We start from the raw sequence: 19,016 nt of genomic DNA, 5'->3' as shown, positions 1-19,016 counted from the left end.
GTATTAACTTGAACTCGGGAGAAAATGTCCAGAAATGGCGTCTAAGTTGATGGAAATGAGAGGAAAAGCAAATGAAAGGCCCGGCAACAGAGGGGACGGACGCCGCAAAAGAGTCAAAATGACCTGAAAGCACCGAGGATCGGACAAAAGGAGGCGGCAGAGTTTCATCCGGGCAGAACTCGGTGTGCTCGGACGCCGACCGTCCATCTGCCCGCTCGTCCTCTCAGATCACGGCCGCCGGCGTGCGCTTTTTTTCATTTTCGAACGCCGATAAAGGGCAGATGGTTCCCAGAGGAGCGTCCGGAAGAAGGCGACATGGCGCGATGGAAGGCCCGTTTGTCCGTTTTTGTTTTTAAATCTCCCACGTCGTCGACCGGATCTCACCAGAAAGAAGTAGATACTGTCCTGCTGTTTTTTTTTTCCGTTTTAGCCGAATTTCTCAAAATGTTTTAAGTGAGAAAACGAAAAAACAAGCGAATCTGCTGCCCAGTGAGACACGAGTGCTGGATGAAAAAAATAGAAGAATTGAAAAGAATTAAAATTTATTTTACATGTCGTAATGAACAGCACAGTACAGTTCAATACAGTACATTATGCTAATGCAGCTAATAGCACTTTGGTGGTTATGGTAGCGGAATGGTAGAAAATGCATACATTTATATGGACATCTTCGGTCATGCATACCGCTCGCTCTTTTTGTCTTATTTAAAACTTAATAGCGGGTTCCAAAAAAGTATATTTTACATATTATACCGAAAACATATTCTTGCATGATGTTTCGAGCAAACATAGGCTGTTCCTCAGATGCTAATCAGAAAAATATGTTAACCAATAACACGTTTGTTTGAAACGTCATGCGAGAAAACATTTTCTGCATTGTATGTAAAATTAATTATCTTAATTTTTGGAGCACTTTTGCTGTGAGGATTTTTTTTTTGTTTTAAATTAGACAAAAACCTGAGGTCTATTAGCTGCGTTAGCATGATGAGCTGCGCCCGTCATTGATTGCAACTGGTCGGTGAGCTAGCAAGACGTCGCGGCTAAAATGGACACGCTAACAAGTAGCGAAGGTACTCGGATGAAGAAGCCAAGCGTTGCTAACACGCCAACCGCGCTAGTTCGCGCGCAGGTTTACTAACGCAGACTCCCGCCAAGAAAGCGATCGTCACTCGGAAAGCCTCTGACGCGACGTCGTCTTTTCACCCGCTCCCGAAAGCCGGTCTTTTTGTCAAAACAAACACGCCGTTCCTACCAGAAGCGAAATCTAACCTCAGTAAGCATGTGTAATAACCACAAACCCTGCGAGACACATGCAACTTGTCACATATATGAGCCCTTCTCTCAATTATCTTTTTTTTTTTTCTCCTCCTCCTTCCTCTTTCATGAATAAATCATAGCCGGAGAGATAAATATACAACACGTGTATAACATGAAGGTTTACTGTTTCCCCTGTTTATTTTCTACCCGGGTTGGCGGAAAGGGAATAGAGAAGTTGTTTCTGGGCTGCGCTCGCGATGCTGCAGATGCGGCGGTTTTCAAGGTAGACAGCTCGTCAGGATGACTGACTGGCGCCGCGCTGGGATTTGGACAACCTAACGAGCGCGAGACGGCGAGGATATACGCCTCCGTCTCCACGCCAAGTTGCATATTGGATACTTTGATGCGCCCTTCAATGAGACGCGGGGTTTGTCACGTGCCGGTTTTCATTTGTCACATCCGAAGGCGGCTTCCTTACCATTTAAAACGGGCTTTCGCCGAACTCTCCCCGCCAAAATAAAAGAAGGGAGTCGGGGTTAATGGTCCTTCTGTGGCCTCGGAGGGGGCCGCGCTTGATACGCCGCCGCAATCAGCCGCCACGTCGAGCAATCATCGGCGTTTTCCACGGGCGATGGTCCCCCGTTTGAAATTTTCGTCGGCTCGGTGTCACACTTAACACTGAAAAATGGCGGCGCGGTTCGCGCTCCATCCATTTCCATTGTACAGTTGTTGGCGGTGTAATCAGAGCTTTCAGCGCCGCCGCTTTTTTTTTTTTTTTTTTTTTTTTTTTTTACCGGTTGACGCTCCGTTTTTCAACCTCCGGTGGAAAAAAAAAAAAAAAGAAGAATGATAGAAATTATTACAAAAGATGCATCAAAGAAGCATCGCCGCGCCAGAAACCACGGTCGGGCGAGAGGCGGAGGCTGTTGTGTCTGCTTTCGGACGAAAAATGAGAAAAAAACGGGGCTGGTAGTCGTCTTCCGAGGACGCTGGGCGACCCGTCGCGTATCGGCGTGGAGCTGGAAATGCGCGTGATTGTTCGGGATGGTCAAATCTCCTCGGAGACCGTGTTGTTTTCAGCTGACGAGGATTTTTCGCTCTTAAAACCCCGATCTTGCATCGATCGGCAGCTGTTTTTTCTTTTCTTTTCTAAATTCATCTAAATGCCGATTTGAGATAAACCTCATTTATATTAAGGTCATCTTCGTAGATTTACTGCAATGCTACTTTATCTGCATTTTTGACATCACATCAGGAATGCTAAGCTAACTCCATTGAAATGAATGGGATTAGCGGTAGACATTCCTTCAATTAAACGGCGGCATTGTCGTTGCCTTGCAGAGATGCCGGCTCGGCCGATTGGCTACTTCCGGTCGATGATGGGGTCGCAACCAGGAAGTTTTGTGCCGCTAATATAGCTAGCTTCTGCTAAAAGCGGCGGAGATCCTTGTCTTTTTGGTCCCCCAGCGGGATCGCCGTTGTGATTCACACCAACACTTCTTCGACGTCTCACGGATTCTCGCCGCCAACGCCGTCCTCCGAGGACGCCGGCGGAGCCGCTGCGTCTCGGCGTGAAGCCGGAAATCAGCGTAATGGTCCGGGCGAGTGCGGGCAGGCTGCCGTGCGAACATCAAATCCCTACGGAGACGCTTCTCCGCTGCCGAGGCTTTTCACTTTTAAAACCCAATCTTGCGCCAATCAGCTGCTGTTTTCTGTTATTTATCTTTTCTCCAAATGCTGATTGGATCCTCACCTTCTTCCTTTGCATCGTTAAGATAAGATAAGATAAGAACAACTTTATTAATCCCTAAGGAAATTGTTGTGCCAGAGTTACAGAAAATATAACAGTAATAAATAATAAAAAGAAAAGGCAGAATTAGAAATAAAAATAAACTATAAACTATAAAGTGTCTCAGTGAAACTATAGAGTGTCTCAGTAAACAAATGATAAAACTATAAGTGTCTTAGTAACAAGTGAGGTAAGGAGTGCACAATAGTATGATAAAAGGAAAAATTGTAGTGCAGCTGTTATGAAATGAAATATTGCACAGTTCTGTTATTGACATCAGTTATGATTGACATCAGATCAGGAACGCTAAGCTAACAGATAAACCCAGTTGAAATGAATGGGACGTCGGCGTGTGCAGATACCGGCTAATGGGGTCGCGACGGAATCGTCTTCGTCTCCCGGAAACGTCCCGGTAACCGGTTTCGAAGCGACGTCGGGAAAAGTGCGGTCACGCCGCCCCTCGTAATGCACCGGCTTCTTTCAGACTCACCGCAGAGGACTGGAAGAGTAATGGCGCTGTAAGAAAACATTGTCCACTCGGGACGTGTACTACATCATTCAGATTTAACACCGCCATCTGTTTCACCCTAACAGCAACATCAGCGCCGAAGATGAAGCGTTTACAGAGATGACGGAGAGGAGACGTTTCCGACTTGTTATCGGATTCCCGCGATTAAAAAACAAAACGCCGGGATCGAACGTTCGCAAACATCTCGTCCCCCCCCCCTCGGATTTTTTTTTTTTTTTTTTTTTCGCGGTCAGCGAAGGTTCAGGGAGACGCAAAGCGACGGACGCCCGGCGCTAATGAATGTCAAAATCAAAGGCCGACCTATTTAGAGTCAAAGCACATTCACACTTATGACAGGGTGATATCTCATGTGAGATCCGCTCGGCGGGCGCCTCATCGCGTGCTCGCGCCGCCGCCGCCGCCGCCGCCTCCGGCGTGTTTGACTCCGAGACTCCGTGATATGGGATCAATGATGATAAATGTGCGAGGTACGCCGGGGCGTCGGAGCCTTTCTTTCCACTTCGCTTTCTCCCTTTTTCTCCCTTAAAAGCAACCCCGACCCCTCGGTGACCTTCAGGGTGCCGATGTTTCCGCGTCCTTCTCCTGCTCCCGCTGAATTATACATAAATGCGATGTCATCGACGTGTTCAGTTAAATACTTTTAAAAACTGCATTAGCTGCCGCGGCGCTAGCGGGAGCTACTTTTACATGTGTTTTTTTTTTTTCAAGATCATTAATCGTTTTAAGTCTTTATCAAGTTCGGTTTATTGGGATATTTTTACTCGCCGTTAGCCGGTTAGCCCCCCCCCCCCCCGTGATGAAAAGTGTTAAATATATTTCTAGATCGCCGTGTTATTCGCCGTTTCCGTGGAGTCTGGCGTTCGGATGAATATGGATGTGCGTGCGAGTCGCCTTCAGAATTCGCCCCGCGGGGACGACTTTCACGACAAGCAGCGGCGAGAGAATCGCCGCCAGGATTTGTTGTCGCAGCGTCACCTCAGAAATTAGGCTCGCCTCGCCGCCTTTTGCACACACACACACACACACACACACACACGTTGGTGCTTTTGTTTGGAGAGCAGGTCTGCACCGGGGCGCTTCTCAGCCGCCGACTTGGAGAATTAAGTGAAAGAACGAATCCCGGCTGGATGCGGTGGAAATAAATGAGGGGGTGCTGGAGGAAGGCGGGGGGGTCCGGGTGGCGGCGAGGCGCTGACAGCCTGCAGCAGGTACACACACCAGCCAGACCGCCGCTCATTGTTCGATATGACAGACCCGCACAACGCCGTCTAATATCGTATGTACTTCCACAATGTCTGCCGGAGAATTGCGGCAAATGGATTTTCTGACAAACGCAACAATGCGTGTTTTTTTTTTTTTTTGTTTTGTTTTTTTTTTTTCCAGGAGAGGGGGGGGGGGGGGGTTTGAGAGCGGGAGAAGCAACCGCCGCTCTGCAGCATTTTAGCATAGTGTGAAATCTAATTATTTAGCATCCTGTCAGGCCTTGTCTCCGGGTAAAACATGACGAGCCAAAACATGCACTCAGTTGTCAAACGCACCCCCCCCCTCCTCCTCCCCAGACCCCCGCATCCTCCGTCAGCCAATGAGCGGTGTCGAGGATATTCCTGTGACTCGACGCTAGCGGCGGCACGTGAGCCAGGAGGGTTGATCGGAAAGCTCAGAGCGACGGCGGCTGGCCTCGCTTCCTGTCAAAGGGGGGGGGAAGGGTGTTAGCGCCGGAGGAGCGGCCCTGTTTGTTTCTCACGGCCCGGCATTGTTTGCGGCGGAGTCGCTAAGTGTGTAAAATTTATGCTAAGCCGGGTGTGAAGGCGCGGGGCTTCCTCGGGGAGCCGTCTCACGTCTCATCGAGCCACCAAAGTGCCTTCAAATGACTCCCGCCTCGTCTTCCTCGGTCCTGCCGAGGGCGTCCGGCTCCGCGGGGGAAGATTAGAAAAAAAAATAAAAGCCACGTCGTGGACGTTTGCTAATAAAAAGAAGCTACGCAAGCTAGGCGAAACTGTCTTTAGCTCGTTGGAATTATGTAGTAATCATTCCTACTGGGTTGCTTTTCAAAAAATAAAAGGTACTTCCGGTTTGGCGACGCGGTATCGCGACTTTGCCCCCATTATTTTTGGATAAGTTCGATCCCAACGGTTTATGTACTTTAGCATGCTCACTCGGGGAACATAACAAACCGGCGACAAGGACGATTCGCCCGGCGGCTCGCAAGAGCGCTTGCTGCGGCCGGTCGGCGGCAGCTAATATTAGCATTGCTACCGGCCGTGCCGGCCAGTTGACAGTTTGCTGGCTGGGATCGTCGGTCGTGTCAGGACGTTTGACGAAGCGACGGCGCGCTGGTCGACATATGTGGTTTTTATTTGAACACTTTGTGCGGGCAAATGGCACGGAGTGCTTCTGAGCGTGCTAAAGATGCTAACGTATGAATTGCAGCGCAGCTCGGCCGCCCGGAGAAACCCTGGAGGGAAAACTCTCGATAGAGGTCGTGGAGGTTCTACATGCCCAGTTCTTGATTGCCGAAAGATAGCGCTTCCATAAACGTCATCAAGTAGACTGTAATTTCTTAAATGAATGATGAAACTGTAACGCTTTGACTTGAATCTGCACCCCAAAAAAATACCATAAAATGACCTGATCTAACCTGCTCTTGGCGTTTCGATGACTCAATTCTAGGTCTGTTTGACTTGAGTTGTTTGACCCCCAATTCTGGTGTCCGCTATCAAATCCAGCTTCTTTGTGTCGTAAAATAATGTCATGTTAAAGCCAAGTTGAGAGTTTTCATCCTCAGCCTCCCAGTCAGGTCCCGAATTCTCGGTCTCAAGTGATACAACGAGTCCATTCGCCTCCGAGTCTCCATGTGCTTCTGGCCCTCTCGCATACAGCAGCATACAAGTCCGGGTCCTTACCCTCAACTACTTGCTTTCTTGTCAAGTTCCAAGTCAACTTCATGTCTTTTGATTGAAATCGTACTTGAGTTACAAGACTTGGGTTAGCCGCCAAGTTTATACCAAGTCAACATCCCGGTCACGTCCTATTGGTTCACTCAAGTCCGGTCAGAAGTGGAGTTGCGGACAAGTCCTTGTTCCTCAAGTTCAAACCTCCCTTTTGAGTTTGCAGTCCAAGCTTGTCGGAGTGTTTCGTTTTCTAATCGCCGACTTAAAACTCGCTAACCCGATCCCGGCTAACGCCCGTCTCAGAAGGCTGGTCAGAAGGCTGTTGCCGTCGGCGACCGAGCCCTGAGTGACAGTCGGCGAGGACCCGGCCGCCACGGCGTCGACTCGGTGGCAGCGCCGTGATGGATTGCCTCTGCTTGAAGATAGCGCTGTTACCGGGCGACGCTGGCGCGCGATTGTTCTGTCAGCGTCTCGGCGCCGGACGCAAACAAACACAGAAATAAGAAGGAGAGGCGAACGGCTCCCGCCTCTTCCTCCTCCTCCCGTCTTTTTATTTTTCATTAAAGGTGCCAGCTCTCATAGATCTCCATGCGCGCTGATACGGGAGCGCCGCGTCGGGCGGGAATGTGGCGGGAGGGAAGAGGAAATTGCTACTGGGAGCACAAACGTTGATGGAAATGTTTCCCCCCTTTTTTTTTTTTTTTTTTGGTTTTTCTTTATTTATTTTCCACTTTATTTTCTCAACTTTCATGTTGGAGAAAGTTGCGGACGTGCGCCGGCTACCCGATAACAACCGGAAAACGCGGCGACGTTCCACTTCACCGGCCCCGACGCTAACGCTCTTATTACACCTATTTCTGTCGCCATGGAAACGCCTCTAGCGGCGTCTCGATTTCCGCGGCCGCCGCCCTTTTCAAAAAAAAACCCCAACGATGAACAGCACAAACCAGCACAAACAGAAATATTGTTTAATATTATAACACGATGAGACGTTTAACCGTGAATTACTACCATAACTAGTATAACTTAATAATTCATCCCACGGATCCGGTCACGCTGGAAAGTTAAGCAGATAAAAATAAGCAATAAGAAGTTTCCCCGGGTTTGCCTCTCGGTCAATTTGTCCCAGAGGCGTAAACAAAATCGCTAACAAAAGGATGAAAACAGCCGATGAAAGACAAGATAAAGAGAAGGATAAATAAACGCAGGGGTTTCCGTGGACGGACGGCGTGCGCCGGGAATCCCGTCCTGAATTGGAGGGATATTTGAGAAATAAATTTTTGTGCAAGGGAGCAGTTTTGTGCATGAAAATGTTTCCGCCGACGCGTTAGGGGAGGCGCAAGGGTTCGAATAATAAAAACTTTTGTCGGTTCGGTATTTAATCTGAATGCAACAACCGTTACAGTTTATATTAGGCAATAACAAACGTTTTGCACTAGAATAAAAAATAACAAATAAATGAAAATACAGTTCTGAGAGTTTCATAGCTTCATTAGCTCGCTCGTCATTGCAAAAAAAAACGCTTTTGTATCATCTGTCGCAATGAATTCATAACTTTTCTTCTTAATGCGGCTTTCTTTTTGCCGATAGTCTCGTCCTTTGCACGTTTCCCAACCGAAAAAGTTCTCCGGCGACTTTTGTTTCTGCTAATCTTTATCGAGGGTTCGCTGCGAAATGTCAGAAATGGCCGGAAACGGACGTTTTTTAAAAATAACATCCGGAAGCTTGAATGAAAAAACTATCATTTGTACCATTTTTTTTTTTTTTTTTTTTACCAAATGAAAACTGTCCTTTTAGGACAGTACTGTGTTTTTATGCTAACGCCGCCGCTGTGTGTGTGTCCGCAGCTCAGACGAGTACTACGAGTACGGCCACAGCGGGGAATCCTACGACTCCTACGGTGAGTTCAAAATACTCTGACAGAACTCGAAGAGTACGAGTACAACCGTCCGTGTCACATTTCTTTCCAAACCCCCATTTCCTGCGTTCACGATGACGAGAAATTCCTCCGGACGAGGTGATTATTTCAGTTAAATGTAATAATCCACGTTTCCCGCATCGGAAGCAAAGAACTCACCGCGTATTTACGAAAACAACAATGGAAAACCCTTTTTCCGAAGCCGACCTGATTGGAGTTGACACGCGCCACCTTTATATTCTTCCTTTCCAGCTTTACCTGTGTGTGTGTGTGTGTGTGTGTGTGTCACAGTTCAGGGTTGTAATTAAATGTTCCGTGTTAAAAGTAATTGGTAGCTAAGTGTTAAATTTTTAATCAACTTTGACCGAAGACGAGAGGTGTATTGAACAGCAGCGCCTTAAAGAACTCAGTATTTGTAGTACTTTGTACTCTGTAATGAGTATTTGAGAAGTGTGTGTGTGTGTGTGTGTGTGTGTGAGAGAGAGAGTGAGTGATGGACGGCTGGAAACAAGGGCCTGGTCGCCGTGACAACACAATGGTGTTAACATCCCCTCCACGCTAACCGGCGGGGAAAAAAAAAATAAAACGCTTCTGTTGTTGACTTGATCCTCAGAGCAGCGTTTAGAAGGAATAAAAAAAAATAAAATAAAAAAAACGCAGCCGTGGGATTGACAGGCGTGATACAGTCACTTCATAGAACGTGCACTCTGAGATACTACGAGTGCACAGCGGTAGATAATATCAGCTAATGGAGAGACGTTGGACAGGAGTATTTGCAGGTGGCAACACACGACGCCGCGTTCGGGTGGAAACCGACAAATTGTTGTGTCAGGACCGGGATAATCGGATAAAATAAATCAATCTGGATATTCAAATATTTGTTTCAGGATGTTTTGATTTTCTCAAGAAATATTTTTAATTTTTTTGTAATAAAAATGAATTCTCAAAAATTTTATTTATCTTAAATATTCAATTAAATTTCTATTTTTTTGTACATCATAGCTAAAACGTTTTTTTTTTTTTTCCAGTTTACCTCCAAACGCCTATCAGTGATTTTTTTCTCTGATCACCATAGCGACATTTTTGTTTTTTTTTTTCCCCACCCTGTTCCATCCATTAAACAGAAAAATAAATCACCTGAATATTCAAATATTTGTTTCAGGATGTTTTGATTTTCTCAAGAAATATTTTTAAGTTTTTTGTAATAAAAATGAATTCTCAAAAATTTTATTTATCTTAAATAATCAATTAAATTTCTATTTTTTTGTACATCATAGCTAAAACTTTTTTTTTTTTTCCAGTTTACCTCCAAACGCCTATCAGTGATTTTTTTCTCTGATCACCATAGCGACATTTTTGGTTTTTTTTTTTCCCCACCCTGTTCCATCCATTAAACAGAAAAATAAATCACCTGAATATTCAAATATTTGTTTCAGGATGTTTTGATTTTCTCAAGAAATATTTTTAAGTTTTTTGTAATAAAAATGAATTCTCAAAAATGTTATTTATCTTAAATAATCAATTAAATTTCTATTTTTTTGTACATCATAGCTAAAACTTTTTTTTTTTTTCCAGTTTACCTCCAAACGCCTATCAGTGATTTTTTTCTCTGATCACCATAGCGACATTTTTGTTTTTTTTTTTCCCCACCCTGTTCCATCCATTAAACAGAAAAATAAATCACCTGAATATTCAAATATTTGTTTCGGGATGTTTTGATTTTCTCAAGAAATATTTTTAACTTTTTAGTTAAAAAAATATTATTTATCTTAAATATTCAGTTAAATTCCTATTTTTTGTATATCATAGCTAAAACGTTTTTTTTTTTTCCAGTTTACCTCCAAACGCCTATCAGTGATTTTTTTCTCTGATCACCATAGCGACATTTTTGTTTTTTTTTCCCCCCTATTCCATCCACTAGGCGGAAAAGTAAATCACCTGAATATTCAAATATTGATTGAATATTGATTTTCTCAAGAAATATTTTTAACTTTTATGTAACAAAAATGTAATTCCCAAAATTTTATTTTTCTTAAATATTCAATTAAATTCCTGTTTTTTATACATCATAGCTAAAACTTTATATATATATATATATATATATATATATATATATATATATTTTTTTTTTTCCAATTTATATTTTAAGGCTAAACGTTGGTAATCCTGCTCGGTTTTGTTTTTTCCAGTTTCCCTCCAAACGCCTATCGGTGATTTTTTTCTCTGATCACCATAGCAACATTTTTGTTGTTTTTTTTTCCCCACCCTGTTCCATCCACTAGGAGGAAAAATAAATCAACTCAATATTCAAATATTTGTTTCAGGATGTTTTGATTTTCTCAAGAAATATTTTTAAAATTTTACATAATAAAAATGTAATCCCAAAAATGTTATTTATCTTAAATATTCAATTAAATTCCCATTTTTTTGTACCTCATAGTCTTAAACTTTATATTTGTTGCTTTTTTTTTTTTTTTTTGTTCAATTTATATTTTCAGGCTAAACGTTGGTAATCCTGCTCGGTTTTGTTTTTTCCAGTTTACCTCCGAACGCCTCTCGGGGATTTTTTTTTCTCTGATCACCATAGCGACATTTTTGCATTTTTTTCCCCCCCGTTCCATCCACTAGGCGGCATCTGACAGGCGCTGCATCACCTTGGCAACCCTGTTTTTTTTTTTTTTTTCTTTTTTTTTTTCCCGCTATTTAGTCACGCCGCATCCACGTGAAAATGTCCAATAACGGCGGCGCCGGAGCGGCTCGTCAGCCGGCCCGTTTTATTCCCACGGCGGGATTAAGAAAACAAATCCGGTCTCATCCCGGTCTCGGAACAATGACTGGCCCCATCCCCATGTCCAGGGATCCCCCGCCCCCTACACACACACACACACACACACACACACACACCTGGGAAGACTATAAATCACAAACTGCTGGGCGATTTTTCAGCACAGGAAAAAAAAACATGTCCTGAAAAGTCTTCAGACCAGTAGTAGTACTTCTTATTCATCATCCCATATGTATATATTTTACTATTAATGATTGATTAATGATTGATTAATGATTATCCTCCTCCCTCGAATCCCAGGTCAAGACGAGTGGGCCAACAGTCGCGGCAAGACGGCGTCGTCGCGGGCGACCAAGGGACTGTTCAGAGATCAGCCCTACTCCAGATATTGAACTGTTAGAAAAACCACCCACTTCCAGCCCAAGTAATGGATTTTATATGGATGACCTTCCACCAACTCCCCCCTTCACACACACACACACACATACACACACACACACCGTTAGCAGCCACAACCAGACCCGTCAAAATAAAAGACATGGTAAATCATAATAAAAATAGAGACCCCCTCCCACCCACCACCACCGCTCCGCCCGTCCCTGAAAATAATAATAATAAAAATAATAACACTAACAATAAATCTCTCCTCGAGATACAGCTTCTCTCTCTGAAGACGTCCCGCTCTTGAATTCCAGTTTTTTTTTTTCCGCCCTTCCCCTGAATTTCTCGCCGAATTTCTCCTTTTTATCTCCTTTAAACCGCCCCCCCTTTTTTTCTTTTTTCTTTTTTCCTTTCTTCCGTGGCGTTCAGTCGACATTAATCGATGACCCCGCGCACACTTGGCAAACCTTGCATGATACGGAGGCTGCCAAAACAATAAAAATAATAATAATAATAATAATAATAAAATAACATCAATGGCGATTCACGTTATTCGCTTTGGATTGCTAAAACCGGGATTATCGTGGACCGGCTCGACCCCCGACCCCCGAAACCTGTAAGATAGTTCACCTCCAAACCCAAACTAGAAAAGAAGAAGAAGAAGAAGAAGAAGAAGAAGAAGAAGAAGCAGGAGAAGAAGAAGAAGGAAACAAAAAAAAAAAAAAGATGGAGTCCCTCTGTGTAAATATTGTATCCCTGTTCCCTCCCTCCCTCTTTCTCTCTTTTTGTAACATAAAAGTACGTTAGTGTTAAAGGGCTTATAAAAGCATGGTGTGCTGCTGTGGATGTTGTCAGCTGTTTTATTCTAAAAAGCCGGTGTTAGTCGTGTTCCCGCCCGCCCCCTCCCTTCCCTCCTCCCTCCCGGAAAAAAAAAAAAAAAAAAAAAAACATTAACCCGCCCCCATTTGGATTTTTAATCTGCTTCTAAATCCAGGATTTTCAAGATTTTTTTTTTTTTTTTTTTTTTTTTGTTACGTTGAAGTGTTCTGTCCTCTCCCAGCAGGTGTTTCCGTGTCTGATTCGAGAGCCACACCTTTTCCCGGCCTCATTAACGGCTTCCCTCCGCCGGGTGGATTAACTCCACCCGCGGGTTTGTTCAGCTTTTTACGGCTTTGCTTTTTTTTTTTTTTTTTTTTTCTCTCCCTCAGCTTATGTAAGCCCTTTAATATTTCCTCCTTGTTGATGCTGAATAAAAAAAAAAAAAAAAAAAAAAAAAAAAAAACAACACCCACTTGTGTTCTAGCGAATAATTCTTGCTTGGTTTAAAAAAAAAACAAAACAAAACACTAATTTAAACTAAAACAAAGATAAACAGCATTTGGATCCCGGCGGCGGCGACCTTGCCAGCGACCTTGCCGCCGCTCCAGCCTGCGCCCGTATTTGACCGTCCAGATTCCATCAGTAAACAAACGTTAACTTACTAACGTTAACTCGCCGCCGCCGCCGCTTGATTTTGCTCTCTCCTCTAGCTCTCTTATTATTTCTTTTTTTTTTTTTTTTTGTGGCTCCCTCCGCCCTCCTGCGGTCACGTCACGTGACCCCCGCGTCCGTTAAAGAGCCTCTAAATGACCCCCAGCTGACCCCCGGCGGGGAGAGGACGGCCGTAGCTCCGTCCCCCAGCAGGTAAACAAACTTTAACCCCAGTTTAACCTTCACCCTCCCCACCCACTCCACCCCTTCGCTTAGCTGCACATAAACCTTCTCTAAACCTGTCAAATAACTCCGCCTTAAAACGCACCTGTAAAACTTTTATAAATAAAAAACTGTGTATTGGAATAACTGTCATAATTACATATATATATATATATATATATCCCCCTCCCACCCCCGTCACCTTAGTGAAAATATATGTGGTATATTTTTTAAAAAAATAAATGCTGCTCCTATTTTTTCTCACTTTCTTTTTAATTTTCCCTCCAGGGCCGAAGCTCCGCCCCCTGCCCGCGGCTCCAGGTGTGTACGTCGCTTTTATTGGTTTATTTACTTACCGATTTTATTGTTTGTATATTTATTGTTTCTTTTAAATCTGTATTTTACGTATATGGACAGGACTGTCTCAGAAAATTAGATTATTGTGATAAAGTTCTTCATCTACTGTAATGCGATTAAAAAGAATAAAAATTCCTTTTTCATGATAGTCTAATATTTTGAGAAAGGATTTTTGAGCCATAATCAGCAATATTAAAATGATAAAAGGCTTGCAATATTTCTGTTGATTTGTAATGAATCCAGAATGTATGACATTTTTGTTTTTGGAATTGCATTACAGAAGATAAAGAACTTTATCACATTATTCTAATTTTCTGGGACAGTCCTGTGCACGTCTGTACCTTGTACCCGAGCGTGGAGGAAGGTGTACCGTTATAATTATTATTATTATTGTTATCATCATATGACACTCAGCTTTTTCAGGTTTTGACTCATTCTGCATTTTTTTTTGTTTGTTTTTGTGGCCCGCGTTTCCATCGTTACCGTGACGACGTAACAAGTGACATCCTTACCAACGACTCGGCAAACGTCCTCCTTAAAAACCCTCAGAAACTCTTTTTTTTTCTTATTTTCCGCAAAGTTTTCATATTATTTTAAATAAGTATTACGTACGTCATGTTTTTTTACATTTTTGATTATAGTTATTTCTTTGTGAACATGTTTCAACCGTGCGTTAAACAAACACAGTCACTGTTTGCCTCCGCTAATGCTACGCCCCGGTTGCCATAGTAACCAGATCGCCGGAGGAAAAGAGACGTCCCGATCGGGACGTCTCCTGAGAGTCACGTGACTTTCAGTAAGCCTGATGTGATGTGTGATGTTGGAGATCTGTAGATCCTGGACACACACACACACACACACACACACACACGCTCGGCCTTGAAATGCAAACACAAGACCGTCCTCCTCTGCTGCAGGCTCATCTTCTGTCCTCTCCTGTTTTGTAGATCTTCCAAAGACCTCAAACATCAGGAGCTTCCCGTCTTCCTCCTCCTCCTGGACGGACAGAATGTGAAAAAAAGAAAAAAAAAAAAAGAACAAACCGGAGGAGGAAAGTAAACCAACTCGCATTTTATTTTGAAATTTCGCCGGACTTCCCGACCGATTCTTTATTTTGACGTCCGACCGAAGGGGCGGAGCTTGTCGTCCCGGGGGGGGGGGGGGGGGGGATCCTTTCTTTTTTTTTATTTTTTTATTTTTAATGCAAGGCGACGGAGAAAAGGTTGCCGGACGGGAGCGACGGCCTGAACCGGCGCTGAACCGTCCGTCGGAGGGGGAACGCGGCCGCTCCTGCATTACACATGAACCGCCGGGATGAATTAGTAATAATTCTCCACGGGGGGCGGAGACTCGCTGACCCACATCCCGCTCCTTTCGGCAGGAACCGAAAAACCCGACAAGTGCCTTGTTGTCCTCCGCCGCCGTCGCCGCCGCAGAGGAAACACGGATTTTACCTTTTCTTCATGTTAAAAAGACAACTTTACGGCCGATCGTCCATTTCGGGAGGGACGCCGCTTTCTTATTTGTGGTTTCCCGGGTGTCTGGTTTGATCCGAGCGGACCGGGTCGGATCCGGCGGTTCCAGAATAGCTCCCGAGGGGGAGGGGAGGAGGGAGAGGGGGGTCCAGATGCGGCGTCCGCCAACGCCGCCGCCGCCGCCGACAAAGGTTTTCCATTAGAGGCAGTGATTCTCCCCGAAGCCTCGGCCTCGCCTTCTGACAATAACATGGCGACCTGAGGGCAGCCGCGGCACGCCGTCCCCCCTGCGCTCCCCCCTCAGGCCTGCAGGAGTCAACTCTCATCACCTTCAGCGCCAACTCTGTGTGTGTGTGTGTGTGTGTGTGTGTGTGTGTGCTGGCTGATTCCCTTTCCTTTAAAGTGACTTAAAGAAAGCAAAGCTCAGTCTTATCTAAAACAAACGTGTCCGAGTTAATAACGCCGCCGCGGCTCATTCCGTTAGTTGTTTGTCGGAGGTGGATTTTGGATTCTGGAGGTTCTTGGTGTCGATGCGTTCAGAGGTGGAGGTCTGGAGGTCCAAACCGTTGCCACGGCAGCATACAGGTTCAGGGGCGCGTGGGTGATGTACGCCTTCCCCGCCCGCTGCTTATCAAGAATCGATATTGTTATTTTCCTCATGGATTATCAGCTCCGTCACTGGATCCGGAGGGAGTTTAGAAGCAGAAGGAAAACGCCGGGGTTTATTTCCAGGTCAAAAAGCTGGAGGTTTCTCTCCAAAACTGTCGTCATGTCAGACGTGACCATCTGGAGCGTCAAGGAGGAACAAAGTTCTCCAGCGGGAAACGTCCGATAATCCCCGCGCTTCGGTTGGTACGCGGCTCCCGCCAACACGCCGGCGAGGAGGTCACGCCTCTGGAACCGAACCCGGCTGAAATTAAGGGAAATATTAAGTCAATAAAACATGTGGGCGGGGCGGCGGGGGGTTCTTGTTTTCATTGGACTCGGTTAGGCTGCTGGAAGAAGCGACGGTTGCTAAGGAGGGGCGGGACTTGGTGGCCCCCTGAGGCTCCGCCCCCCCCTAGGCTCCGCCTCCCCCACCACAAATGGGCGCGTGTCGCCTCGCTAAGTGGAAACCTGCGAGGGATCGATCACGGCCGCGGCTCCGGGACGAAGGGGAGCGGTGATAAAGAGGCCCCGTCACCCGCGGCAACGCTGGCCGGCGGCGATAAAACATTTTCCCGGTTTATCTGTGGGGGGGTTATTGTACGACGCCGCCGTTTGTAAGCAGGAAGTTTAATAAAAGAGGAAGAACGACAGGGGAAGATGGAGGGTAGAAGAGGAGGAGGAGGAGGAGGAATATCCAGAAGACATCTGGAAAAGGGGGATAAACCAGATGAAGCTGGAAGGGGAAAAAGAAGCAGGAATCCTGAAACTGTGTACTTTGTGTACTCTGTGTACTTCTTTTCATGTTTACTTTGTGCACGTTTGCAGGAAATAAAGGGACGGAGTGTTGAACCTGGAGGGTTTCTGAATAATTCGGGATTGCGACTGTTATACTTGTACCTCCAGGCTGCTTCTACCTGAGCGGCAGGGATTATTAATCCAAGGATTATGAAGATGGACCCGCCTCAGCGCCGGCCGCCGTGTTAGCTAGCTAGCTAACTAGCGCTCCGGAGCCCTGCTCAGCGATCCTCCTCGAACCTTTCGGATCCTCCTTGGACGCCGCCGGCCTCGGGATGTCCAGGTGTGTGTGAGGAGAAGAGTTCCACGGGTGTGTAATCCGTAAGAAGGTGTTTGGAGAGTGTGTGTGTGTGTGTGTGTGTGAGATGTTAGCAACACGACTGGGAGCACCAATAGACATTTTACTGTTTGACTCATACTAGAATGTGTTGTTTTAAACGTGTGAAGAATTGTTATTGTTTCAAAAGTTGCAATTTATAACACATTTTAATCCACGGGCGCTGCCATTGTGCTATTGTTAGCACATGCTAAGTTGATGCTAACTTTGGCTTTCTGCGGGCATTAACTTTAGCTCGGTACGGCGTATACGCTAACAATGCGACATTTGTGCTGCGTTTGGGTGCAATTTTTTCAATCCAAGCAAAACTAAGGGACTGATGCTAAGCTACACAGCTTCTTAAGAGACAAGAAGAGAAGGAGGTAGGCAGAAATTGCTTGCGAACGTACAGGACTTCCTCAAGATTCGATGTATTTGGTGCATTTAGCCGAGCTCAGCTGCAGAAAGAGCACAAAGATTCTGCTAATTTTAAACGGCCGCTAAAGCCAAATGCCAGACAAATGACAGTTTTCCATCACAAGCGCACAAAAGATCCCCGTACAGAAGAACCATCTGATGACAAAAGACCCAAAAAGGGAAGCGACATACAACAGACGTGCTCTTTGTGTTAGCATAGCAACGCGGTCGCTGTACGCACACCAGCCACTTTGGCCGTCTCTTAGCGCCTTCATTTTAAACCTCATTCTGACTTCCGTCTTCAGCCTCCGCGCTCATGTCTCTCTCAGGTCCAACCAGGAAGGTTTACACATTTTAACGTTAATAATTTAATTTTTTTTGCACCAAAGCCAATCTCGTGACGTCACGACTCAAACATAAAAACAACAACAGGGGCTTACGAGTGAAACCATTTTTTTCCACTTTTCTACAACCCAAGATATATGTCGTGTAGTTTTATTAGCATTTTTATGTAGCTGCTACAAATACTGATCAAATAGGACAAGCTAGCGGGGCGGAAACTCTTCCGGTCCATCCCATAATTCCCCACAAGTGTCATTTTAGTCCAGAGGTCGCTTTGCTCCCCCGTCGCCGACCGTCTTATCGCCGAAAATCAAAGTCGACATCCACCTTTTGAAGATGCCGTCGTCGTGGAAATGCGTTTCCGTGGCGGACGAGGGCGTGGGAGTCTCCACTCTCATTAACCAGAGCGACTCCGTTCACGTGAGAACGGCGTGGAGTCGCGACGGGATCCGCTTTGATTCGCCCCCTTCCGAGCCGCCGCTAGTCGGGGAATCCACGTGGCGAAGGGCGGCGCCGAGGAAGACGAGGGGCGCTAATGAAGCACCGGATGAAGATAATGACGGGGAGGCGGCCGCCGTGTCGCGGCGGCCTCGAATGCAGCGCGGCGGGAACGCATCCGCCTTCGCTACGCCCTCCAAATACCACTTACACACCAAATGAATCGGTGCAGGAGTCTGGAAGCGGCTTCTTTGCCTGGAAGGCTGCTTCCCCTGCTTCCCCCGCAACCAGCAGCAGCTTCCCCCGCCCTCCTCCCCCTTCGCCTCTGCAGCCTTCGGGCCTTTTCCTCTTTGAAGTGGCGCCGCCGCCGCCGCGCGAAATCTCACATCGGGGTCCGTCTGTTTCCGCCACCGAAAATCAGTGAATACCGATGTCAACAAGAATGTTTTCATCAAAAAAAAAAAAAAAAAAAAAATTAAAAAAAAATCGCTCATTTTCAAAATGTTAATTTTTCCTGTTAAAAAAAAAAAAAAAAATCTTTTATTTAGTGAGAAATCAGCAGAAAAATTAAATGTTCTGAAAATGGAAGTTCTGCTTTAGTTAAATTAAAAGTTGTGAATATCTAGAAGACAGTAAAGATGAAAAAAAAAATAATAGTGATAATAAAAATTCAGATTTTTTTTGGAAGAAGCACTGCTCATCTCGTCCGTATTAAATGTCTTGAGGACTAATGTAATAATAATCCCATTATACAACACAATGTAACATTTTCATTATCGTGCATAAAAAAAAAAGTACAAAAATGTCCATTTTTGTGACTAATCTGTGGCTAAGGACGCAGCAGTACCCCTACTGTCACAAAAAAAAACTTTTATAATGCTGAATTAGTTACAAGAGGCAAAAGGGAATTATGGCCAAAGCGCGTTTATCTATTTTAATCCGCGCAAGAAATCCTGAGCGGAAACTTGGAAACAAAAAGGAAACGA

At 45.2% G+C, this 19,016-nt stretch overlaps 1 protein-coding gene across 2 annotated transcripts in view; it reads left to right on the top strand.

Annotated features, from left to right (window-relative positions):
• The window catches only part of khdrbs3 (KH domain containing, RNA binding, signal transduction associated 3), a 75,240-nt gene extending 58,666 nt beyond the window's left edge, over positions 1 to 16,574 (top strand). The window contains exons 8-11 of one of the 2 annotated variants that reach the window (XM_086171212.1): positions 8,314 to 8,366; positions 11,470 to 13,233; positions 13,531 to 13,563; positions 14,547 to 16,574. In XM_086171212.1, the coding sequence (XP_086027338.1) occupies positions 8,314 to 8,366; positions 11,470 to 11,561 (145 nt within the window). In that variant the 3' untranslated portion in view covers positions 11,562 to 13,233; positions 13,531 to 13,563; positions 14,547 to 16,574. The remainder of the gene's footprint in view (positions 1 to 8,313; positions 8,367 to 11,469; positions 13,234 to 13,530; positions 13,564 to 14,546) is intronic. The other variant, XM_086171213.1, reaches the window with a different exon arrangement.
• Positions 16,575 to 19,016: the final 2,442 nt, after the last annotated feature.

Source organism: Fistularia commersonii, chromosome 24 (assembly GCF_037954325.1).
Source record: "Fistularia commersonii isolate RoL2024-O1a breed Wild chromosome 24, RoL_Fcom_v1.0, whole genome shotgun sequence".
In the NCBI taxonomy this organism is placed as follows: Eukaryota; Metazoa; Chordata; class Actinopteri; order Syngnathiformes; family Fistulariidae; genus Fistularia; species Fistularia commersonii.
The sequence above is the reverse complement of the archived record's forward strand: the minus strand, read 5'-3'. Positions and strand labels throughout refer to the sequence as shown.